The 10,642-nt window shown below is 42.8% G+C and overlaps 1 protein-coding gene across 1 annotated transcript; it reads right to left on the bottom strand.

The window, feature by feature from the left end:
- Positions 1–1,988: 1,988 nt before the first annotated feature.
- Positions 1,989–6,635, bottom strand: gosr2 (golgi SNAP receptor complex member 2). The gene is made up of 6 exons (XM_042087489.1): positions 6,488–6,635; positions 5,903–5,967; positions 4,770–4,878; positions 4,024–4,156; positions 3,338–3,478; positions 1,989–3,183 (listed from the first exon to the last, which is right to left on the bottom strand). Exons 1-6 carry the CDS (start codon positions 6,514–6,516, stop codon positions 3,022–3,024), a joined length of 639 nt encoding a protein of 212 aa, XP_041943423.1. The 5' UTR covers positions 6,517–6,635; the 3' UTR covers positions 1,989–3,021.
- Between the last annotated feature and the right edge of the window lie 4,007 nt (positions 6,636–10,642).

The raw sequence follows: 10,642 nt of genomic DNA on the forward strand, positions 1-10,642 counted from the left end.
TCCAAATGTAAAGCACTTTGAGCTGCATTCTGTGTATGAAAGGTGCTAAAAAAAATAAAACTATTATTATTATTATTATAGTTACCTAGCTGGGATTCACGTAAACCACACTAATAAAACGGAACTCTCACTAAAATTAGCGAGACTTATCGAAATAAGCCAGGTTTAGCCTTCAGCGAGGTTTATGGAATAGGCCTAGGCCTACCCCTCAGACCTCTGACTGCACAGGCTGTTGTAATATGTAAGAACAGCTGCTCTATGAGGTGCAGAATGAACTCTGCATGCCATAAGCATAGTAATTAAAAGTTTTGATCCTGAACATGAAAAGACAGGAAATGGGAAGCAGCTGATAAAAAGTTCCAGAAACATACCTACCCTCCTCTCAAACTGATATTGGTGCCAGAACATTTAATATCCATTATGGTTTACCAACAAAAATAAGCGAGGTAACTCCACATAATTGCAAGGTCAGTTTGTTTAATCGTTTGTTCCCCTATCCTCATATGAATTGGAAATTCACTACCTGGAGATGTTTACTTTTCTCAACTTGAACTGTGCAATTGCAGAACACTATTTTGCTGCCACTAGGAGACAGTAGAGTGAAACCCACGCCCTCTGCAGAATTGTTTTTGAGTGTTCTGTACGAAGGACCACGGACAGGGGAGGCATAGAGGATGGCTATTCATGGGTTGTATAGTACTCCCACACTTAACCCAAAAGGTTAATGGTCTTTACTGTTATCAAACTATAAATCCTATAAATCATAACAAGACAGTGTAGGGGTCAGTGTAACAAGACATGTTTCTCTGCTGTAGTGGGACAAATACATTCAATTGTATGAATGAATCTGTTCAGGTTGATAGAGGTTTCCGATACCAAAGACCTATTGGCTATAGAACACGTCTACACCCATTGCATCAAAACAGCCTTCTGGCCTTGATCCCAACACTAGATTGATGACAAAAACGTCATTAGTTATCCATTTGAGGGTTTTTTCTGTCATGTACTTCAATACAAACCTTTGGTTAAATTCAGGATTAAGACTACAGCAGTGAGATAGGACAACACTCAACTGTATTTGATGGTAGTCTTTCAGTTATGATTCCAGTCTAGAACAGAAATTATGCCTTGTTATCTGACCTACCAGCAGATCCTTGAAGTGAAATCTTCACTTTGAAGTTATTGCACTTGTAGTTGCTTGTGCGTGGGCATCAAGTCTTCCCTGGGAGCCTGATCTCCAGCTATATTGCTGCTCCAGGATGTGACCCCACCATGCTTCTTCAAATCAAATCTACAAAGCAGCTCAACAGGACATCCATACAGTGACCTTTATGATCTGCACTGCAATTGTTACTTGTGTAATTTTTCAATGAATAACAAATACCACTGTAGGTACAGTGTATATTGCAAGACAGACTGTAAGTGAAATCTCTTCCTTGTGGGGAAGATGACGCTTGGGCAGACAAAGTCTCCCTGAGGCCAGTCAATAAAAGTTGTCATTTCCTGTTGGCTTAGAGTTACTGACCCCTAGTTAAGCAGATGCAAACATACACAACCACAGAGCCACAAGATGGGCTCTGGGGCTGATTTTGCAAAACACCTTGAATTAAAAAATTCCCTAAATTTACTTAAAATAAAAACTGTTGCACAAAACATATTTTAGTGTTCTCCTTAAAGTTTCCTTAAAATGTTCACTTAGATATTTTAGCTTTTCTCCTGCACCCTCGGAAAAGCCAACAAACAATATCCATGAAAACTGTACAATTTTATTGCAGTAAAATCTCTTTTTTATTGTAGTAAATCTGATGTTTTCCCCTAACTAAGGATAACATTTATGGGATTCTGTGCAACACCCTAAGGTAAATCCCAAAGGAGAAATCAAGTCGTCATACTCAAGGGAAAAACCTAAAGTGTTTTGTGAAAGCAGCACCTGGCATCTAGTATTGATCCAACTAATTGTTCAAATCGATCACAACTACAAAGTAAAGTTGTGCAAGTTATTATCAGCTTTAATTAAAACAGCTTCAGCTTCTCGGGAACAGGATTTGAAGGCTAGTCCTGCTCCTGTTGGCCTGTAACTCATCGGTGAACTGGGAAGGTTTTATTGTTTATTATTTTACTGTTTATTATAAACAAACCAAATGACCCTTGGGGGTTGAAGCACTTTCCATGTTAGGGGCTGCTGAATCATAAGAAGCTGATCAGACAGTAGAACACAGCAAATGAGTGAGCAAATTTTCACCCTTTATATCAAAACAGTCCCCCTCAGTCCTCATGCCCTGCAGGGCTTGCAAAACAGTTACAATACACCCGCGGCAGCTGAAATCTGATGTTATTACACAGAGAGGGATGTCGATTCTGTGTATTGTCTAGAGAAGATGAGTTATGTGGTCCTTTCATTTCCCAGTGGTGTATTGAACAACTATTGCATACAGTTTGTATTCCTGCTTCCTCCTCTGCTCCTTAGAAGAATGACATTTGGCTCAGCCCGTGTGGACCCATATGAGGCAGTGACTGAGAAGAGTACAGTCTGGGTGAGGGGGGGGGGGGGGGCGTTTCTTCAGGATATTCTAGTCATGTCATTCATTTACACTGGCTGGCTTTGCAGGTTCAGTTTCTTGACAGAGTTTTACCATGGGCCAGATTTGCCTAGCAGCACAGCTCTCTTATGCAGTATTAAGAGATGAGTAGAGGAGAAGGAAGAGAGAAGGGAAGAAAGATCATCAAAAAGAGGACAAGAAAAAGAAAGAAAGGAGGAAAAGAGTACAAGGGGGAAAGTATGAATTCAGAGATTCAGTCACTGACGCTAAACTGCAGGTCCTCTTGCTCCATACTGAAGGAAGTTCAAGGAACTGTGTCAACGATGTTCCAATTAAACCCAGTTTGAACTCTTTAAATCCATGTTCTGGGGGCTAAAAGGACACAATGGGCTTTTAACCATTCAGTCAGGTCCATAACCAGGAGTGTTCGTATATATGGTCATGATCCGAGGTCAACAAGTGTCATGTGAGGTGGCAGAGGTCAGGCCAGGTATTTATAGACCAGGAACATCACGACACAGGTCAGCAACATTCCGCCCACCATAATGAATTTGTCCTGCGACGCCCTCTTCTCAATCAACCGCATCACCGTGTTGGATAGGCCCAGCATGTTCGCTACGTCCAGCATCTTTTTATGGGTGCCCTGAAATTATAAAAATGAAAAACAAAATGAGATCAAATGAACCACTTTATGAAATGTACTTGATCAAGCCAGAGGAGTTGCCTAAGGTCCGATGAGAGAGTGAATCATCAGTGGACACACACACGCTCACTCTCACTCTCACACACTCCCTTACCTTTAGTGTTCCTCGTTGGTCTCGCAGACCATTGAGGATGCTGGAGCCACTGCCCAGAAGGTCGTCCATGCCTCTGTGGGCGTTGTGCAGGCTGGAATTCAGCTGAAGGGTCTCATCTATAGGGATGGAGGTATCTGCATCCTGTACATATAAACACAGATAGTCGTATTTTAACAGTAGTGGAAAGGCTCGAGAAAGGCTCGAGGCATTAAATATCAAATATTGATTCTGCTCTCTCCACTGATCTCAGCCATTTGATTAGGTGCTAGTCAGTAGGAGTGGACATCAGGGTGTTTCACTAAACAAGGAAGTCAGAGTTAGCCAAGCAACTGTGCAAAGTTAAACCTACAATGTGGATGATATGTGTGAGTGTCAGTGTGTGAGAATATCAGCATCTCTGTGTATCTGAGGGCATCTGAAGTGAGGCTGATCTTTAAGCCTATATAGCCCACGTCCACTCTAGGTCTAGTAAATCCCAATTAACAACCCCGCAGTCTTCCCACAGGCAATGCACTGGCCTCTACATAGGCTCTATGATACATGGACTTCACTTCAAAGAAGCACTGTTTTGTTGTGCCTGAAGCAGTTCCCTAACTGAGGTAACTTAGTAAGCCTGTTTTCTGAAAGCTGTCTGCAGGGCATCTGTTTGGGAGTGCGTGCGGTGCAAAGTTTTGCACTAGACTAACGTTGGTGGTGAAGGTTCTGCTCATCAGCTCCTCTCTCTCCCTGTCCTGGGCATCGCGGGCGTAACGTCTGTGTTGGAAGTTCCGCAGGGCCGTCTGCAGATGCTGGACATCATATTTCAGCTGGTCAACACGACTGCAGAGAGAGAGAGAGAGAGAGAGAGAGAGAGAGAGAGAGAGAGAGAGAGAGAGAGAGAGAGAGAGATGATGATTGTCCTCCCTAGTGGTCCTTCTCTGGTTTGTGTATGTTGTGAACACCTGGCCCCTATGTATGTGTACATCTATACATGTGAGGAGAAGCATGAACACATGTATACACTGTATGTGGGTCTGAAAGTGTGTGTGTGTGTGAATTGGAAAGCAATTGAAGTTGTGTGTGTGTGTGCGTGCGTGCGTGTCTGGTCTCTCAGGTGCAGTAGCCTGCGGGGTGTTTATGCAACTCTGCAGCCACAGGAGCAGGAATGCTAGCAATGACACATCCACTCAGGGAATGTTTTCTCTCTTACTCTTGCGCGCACACACACACACACACACACACACACACACACCAGGGAAAACCCTTCACCTGTGCGCCATCTCATCTCTCAACCCCTCCCTTTCAATCAGCCTTGACCCCTCCAGCCCTCCCCGCTAGCCTCCACTGTGGCGGTGACACACTGATGTACGTCACCGGGGTACAGCAAACCCAAAGGAAATGTTTTGGTTTTGAGAGAGGACGTCGATACATCAGCAGTGGCGTCAGGACTCACAGTTTGGCGTTCTGTCTGCGGTTGGGAGGTTCTTTGCCGGCCAGGATCTCCAGGCGCTCCAGGTGGCTGAAGATCTGATCGATGCGGGCCTGGAGTTCATTCTCCACCACTACCCACGAGAAAACACACACATCACATAAATACCGTGCAAACGTTCTATGCAACTATGACAAATGCTGTGGGGATTCTTTCATTAATAATGACGTACATAGTTTTTTACTCGCGGAATACTTACTTACAAAGTGCAACAAACCAAACATTTAGATGTTTGCAAAAATAAGTTCAAACGAAATCCAGAATAATTTGAAGATTAATTGTCTCCAGACGGCAAAGTGTGGGTAACACATTGTGATATCACAGGGTAATATGTGACCAATCACGATAACATGTACTTATGTGCAAGCAGTACTCTCTCCTGAATCCTGTCAATTAATACATCCTTAAAGTGCTTCTCCTAGAATATGTGGACATGAAAACATTTGCTTCAATGAAATAAAAAAAAATCATTTTTGCCACCGATAGATTATGGAATGGTCTACCATTCTACACCAATTCACTTGTCACATTTTATCTCTATTTTTAACCATTGCTTTATTTAATTTAATATTATGAATCCCCTTTCCCTTCATCTATTTTACTGTTTTGCCTCATGAAAACAGATCAACCTCTGTTGCTTTCCAAAGGTGTGACATAAAAAGACTTAACATAACTTTCACATGGTTCTATAGAGTCCCTCTCATCGTGTCCGTTCAAACTATAAACACAGATGACTGCATAAATCTGCGTTTGTGGCACAGACTAGACAGGGTCCAATTGTGTGGCAGTTTTGGTGTGCATAGATGGGAGTGATCTTACACGTCCCAAGGAATGGATGTGCAGTACACATTCGAATGTGAAACCTTCCCAGACACTCAGTGCCAGTGTAACCAGTTTCACTAGATAGTCATACAATGACTAATGCTTTGATCACTGTACAGGGTGACGATGTCAATGCCAGGTTGTTGGGGGACAAAGTCCAAGGGGCAAAAGAGTATCTGCCTGACCACAAGCAACAGGTCTGGATTATAGGGAGATTATAGATGCCTATTAGGGGGACTGTTAATCATGAGCCCTCAGCACCATGGACCACTTACAGTGGACTGACTGCCGATCCGTCATCTCCAGTCGTCCCATCTGGGACTGGACTTCATGGATTTGCCTGGTCACAGAATAATTCAATTAATTAATAACATTCAAGTCCTCTGATAGCATTATGTTTTGCCCTAATGTTATGTCTTTGTCTGGTTCTGGGTGAAATAAATTAATTAATTAAATCACTGCTGATAAAACAACACAACTGCATTTACACTGCGTCTATGGTTAATTCAATAGATATACTAGCTAACGTTTTTAAAGAGCTAAATGTCATGACAGCTATTTCCACACACCACTGAGTTGCCACGTCTCTTCTCTGACGTTAACGGTAAGTTAATACCGTTGACAGTGAAACCAGTTCGTGAATGATATAAAAATAAATGTTCTGCAAACATAAATGTTCTACTTAACAATGTTATTCAAACTCCCAAGCTTGCAACATGAAACAGCGGACTATGTGTTAGCTTAGCAGCTAGCTTGCTAACGTTAGTGCACATTAAATGAAACGTTAGCAGAGTAAGGACATGTTAAAAGTCCTGTGGCTCTATGACCAAACTAACAGAATTATCTAACTCGTAACTCACTTGTTTGTCTGATGATAAAGACTCTCCATTGTTTCGGTTGCTTCAAACAGCTGTGCTGAAGTTGTGAAAATTGTAGCCACAAAAATATGTATAGCTACGTCAACGTTACAGTTTCGGTTGTACACTTCCGTTCGTTGTACACGTCACCACAGGGCAGGACCCACATCATGGAATCAAGGCAATTTCCGACTGCCTGTACATAATTAGTTCCTTCAACAAATCCGGCCTGTTGACTCAAAACCTGTTACAGGTTCTACCAACAACACCACATCAAAGGAAATGTATTGAAATAATACGGAGGTTATTTTTTAAGTCTTTAAAAATACACAAGAAAAGTCCAAGCTATAAGGCTAATCAGATACATTCATCAGATTTAGATAGATAGATAGATAGATAGATAGATACTTTATTGATCCCCAGGGGAAATTCAAGGTCTCAGTAGCATACAGACACTACACTGTATTGTATTTATAAAGCGGGCTCTGCTTTTATGTTACAAACAGTAGGTCTAGCTTTTTATAGTCTATTCATCACTGAAGCAGGTTCATACAATACTTCAGTTAATTAAAATCGATGCTTTGCTGCGATCTAATAGCCTCCCTGCTTGTCATTTTCAGGTAGGTAAGAGCAGGGAATGTGTGGTGATAAAATATATGATACATAAAGCCTTTGTTTACTTTAGTAGGCCTATTTATCATAGTTTTGTTGTATGGTTTGTAATTGTTCTTCTAATAGGCATTCACTGATAACATTTTTCACAGTCTTATTTTGTCCAAGTCATTTTTAAAAAAAATTTTTGTAAAGAATAGTGTCACAACATTATAGCTTTATATCTACTTTCCGTTCGCTGTTCTTGATAACTTACTATATTGTTAGAAAACAACACACTGGTATTCTATAGGCTAAAAATCTGCCACTGTAGAATTGCTTAAGGCCTACTTACTATTATTTTATTATTATTAATGCTTAAGGCCTAAACTATTATTTTTAAGGCCTACTGTAAAATGTATGGAGTTGAATTTTAATGTGTGACTATAGAGCTCACCTAAAACTTGCAGGATGTCTTTTCTAAATCCCCTTTTCAGTGAAGCAGCCATTTGCCACCCATCTTGCTTGCTCCAGGCTGAAATTTGTTTAGGTGCTGTCAAAGGGAGAGATATGCACTGTTGCTTTCCTGACAGCGATCCTATCAGTAGATATTTCCAGTGGCTGCACGCACATATTTTACAAGTAAGAAACATGCAAACCATATACGAAATGGTAAATAAATAAACAGACTTTACTACCTGACTTCACCACTTAAATACCACAAGAACATTAAATTGTTGCCTTGTGTGATTGAAGAAAACTTTAGAGTGTGTGTTTTTATTCTCGAAACTGCATGCAATTTCTTGTTATTTAATTCAGCATTTTGTCAAATTAGAGAAATGAGAAGGCAACACTTCTGACCAAGTGCGTAGACCTGTTGTATGAACCAGGTGCGGTGCAGGGCCAGTCCCATGAAAGGTGTTTTCTCCCCCTTCAAAATTTCCCTACTGTTCCCACAGGGCAGAAATGCACACCGCGCTGGCTTAAGCGCTAATCTGATAGCATTTGTGTTGTTGAGATGTGGTAAGAAATTAGTGTGACGGATGTGAGCGACGTCTTTTAAGTGTGTTTCCATTGGCTTCATCTGGCGTTTCCGCCCCTGTCACAAACACACACACACACACACACACACACACACAAGAAAGGAAAAACGCAAATTTGATCTGTTATTTGACAGGTGCCCTAAACGATGCCTCCACCACATAGCTCCCCCTCAGCTGAATCACCAACAATTGGGCTCTGTAACAACAAATACCCTCCTCATCATCATCCTCTGCAGTCTGAGGCAGCCTGTGGCCTAGGGTCAGGTGTGTCGACTCATCCTCTGATGGAGAGGCGTCAGTGACAGGAAAGACTTAATGAGAAGACGTCTCCAGGCGAGGTTTTGTCAACTCCCACGCTCACCGCGGCTTTGTGGAATTTTCATCTGTGTGTGTGTCTGTGTGTGTGCGTGTGTGTGTGTGTGTGTGTGTGTGTGTGTGTGCGTGTGTGTGCGTGTGTGCGTGTGTGCGTGTGTGTGTGTGTGTGTGTGTGTGTATGTGTGTGTGTGTGTGTGTGTGTATGTGTGAGTGTGTTTGTGTGTGTGTGTGTGTGTGTGTGTGTGTGTGTGTGTGTGTGTGTGTGTGTGTGTGCATGCACTCACTGCCACCACTGCCTCTGCTCGGTATCAGAATGTGATGTCCTGCCAGGCACCTCACCGACTCCAGTGCCTGCAGTCACAGACACCGACAATAACGCTATCAAACTTTCCATGGCAGACGGGCGGGAGTGTGGTGAGCGAGGTCTGTCCTGCCTGTCTGTGAAAAGGGTTGGCGACGCGGGGGTGTGTGTCAATGAGGTCCTCATCATGATGTTACTTTGAGCGGGTAAATTTCCCAGAAATAAGTCACTATGTTTTTCTTTGTTCTTTACTTGATATATACGGCTGAACAATGTGCCTTTTGAGCTACACAGAGAGATGTATGATTAATTTGGGCGTAAACGCTTATAACCTCAGTTTGCATATGTGGTGTCTGTGTTTCTGTCTGTGTGTGTGTGTGCGTGCATGTGTGTGTGGGTGTGTGTTTGCTGTGTGTGTGATGGGATCTTTCTCTTTCTCTCTCTGTATTTTTTTGTTTGTTGTGAGCTTGTGTGTGTGTGTGGGGGGGGGGGATAGGTATTTTGTGTGACTGAACGACTGGTTATGACTGAACGACTGGTTGTCACCCTGTCTTTGATTTGGTGCTGATGTTTACATTCTCATGTTGTGTGGCTGACAGCATGTTCTCCCTGCCTGATGGCTGTCTCCATACTGCCCTACTTTAACAGAGGACCTTTATAAACCCACCCACCCACATGCCCATGCTCTTACATTCCTCTCATAGACCTTTACTATTCACCTTCACTCTCTGCCACACACACTCATGCACATTTACACTCTCTGTCTGTGTGTTACACTCCACTACATACTCACATATACTGTACTCTCACCCTCTCGCCCTCCCACCCCGCAGCAATATTTCAGTTCAAGCCATTTCTTGCTCTCTCTTGCTCTCTCTCTCATACCACACACACACACACACACACACACACACACACACACACACACACACACACTGTCTCTCTCTTCCGATCCCTGGCTGTCACAACAGCTCCTCGGGGCAGATGGGACGGGAAGGAGGGTTTAGAACTGTGGTGGGGAAAGACTGATAGGGTGAAAGAGAGACGTTCAAGAGAAGGAGGGAGAACAGAGAGAACAGAGAGCAAGCTTTATGCTGGTTGTGCTTCCTGCAACCTTTTCTAAGGTTTCTTGAACTGTTCCGTTCTGTCCTATAAAAGTGTGTGTGGTCCTGGCGAGGCTGATTTTTGCAGTCTGCTGTCTGTGTATGTTTGTGTTAATGTGTAGTTGTTGTGCGCACGCGTGTGTGTGTGAGCATGTGTGCACTGTCTGCCGTCTGCGTGTATACATCAATAGAAAGACTATTTCATTTGATGCACTTGATAACCATGGGACCATGATAACCATACATAAGTGCAGCTGGATGGAGACAGTGTTTCTCCCCAACACTAGTTCATCTTCTGCCCCGCAGGAACAACACTCTAAGGGACCTGCCAACATTTCCCCAATCAGCCTACCTGTCTCCTGTTGTCTGCAAACAAACATTACTTTGTCAGATAATGATCGCTTTCATCCAGTAGCACAATTTCCTTTCTCGCTATGTGTGTGTGTGTGTGTGTGTCAGTGCCTGAGTGTAAGGTTGAGAGTGAAATCATTGATGGTGTAATTTCAGAAACAATCATTCTCTTCTGTTATTATGACAAAGATTTCCACATTTGTCTTGCTTCATCAAATTGTCCGACAGATCTGGAGACTACAGAGAGACTATGTGTGTGTTTCTATTGTGTCTGTGCATGTGTGTGAGTGTGGGCATGTGCAGAAGTGGGTGAGTAAAGAGGTTTTCAACTGTAGCCATTTCTACTTCCTCCAGTTCTTCCTTCAGACCCCTTGTCATAAGGCTACATGGCTTTCAAGATGTAATTACCACTGTAGGCCTTTAGGGGGAGTCCAAGTACATCTCCTGAGGTAAG

Source organism: Alosa sapidissima, chromosome 3, assembly GCF_018492685.1.
Source record: "Alosa sapidissima isolate fAloSap1 chromosome 3, fAloSap1.pri, whole genome shotgun sequence".
Classification (NCBI taxonomy): domain Eukaryota; kingdom Metazoa; phylum Chordata; class Actinopteri; order Clupeiformes; family Clupeidae; genus Alosa; species Alosa sapidissima.

What these genes read in the sequence shown, in the direction of transcription:
- gosr2 (XM_042087489.1), bottom strand. Translation starts at nt 6,516, where the DNA reads ATGGAGAGTCTTTATCATCAGACAAACAA. An exon ending in CGCAGACAGAACGCCAAACT is followed by an intron (nt 4,157 to 4,769) that starts GTGAGTCCTGAC and finishes CTCTCTCTGCAG; the next exon opens with TCGTGTTGACCAGCTGAAAT. An exon ending in ACCAACGAGGAACACTAAAG is followed by an intron (nt 3,184 to 3,337) that starts GTAAGGGAGTGT and finishes TTATAATTTCAG; the next exon opens with GGCACCCATAAAAAGATGCT.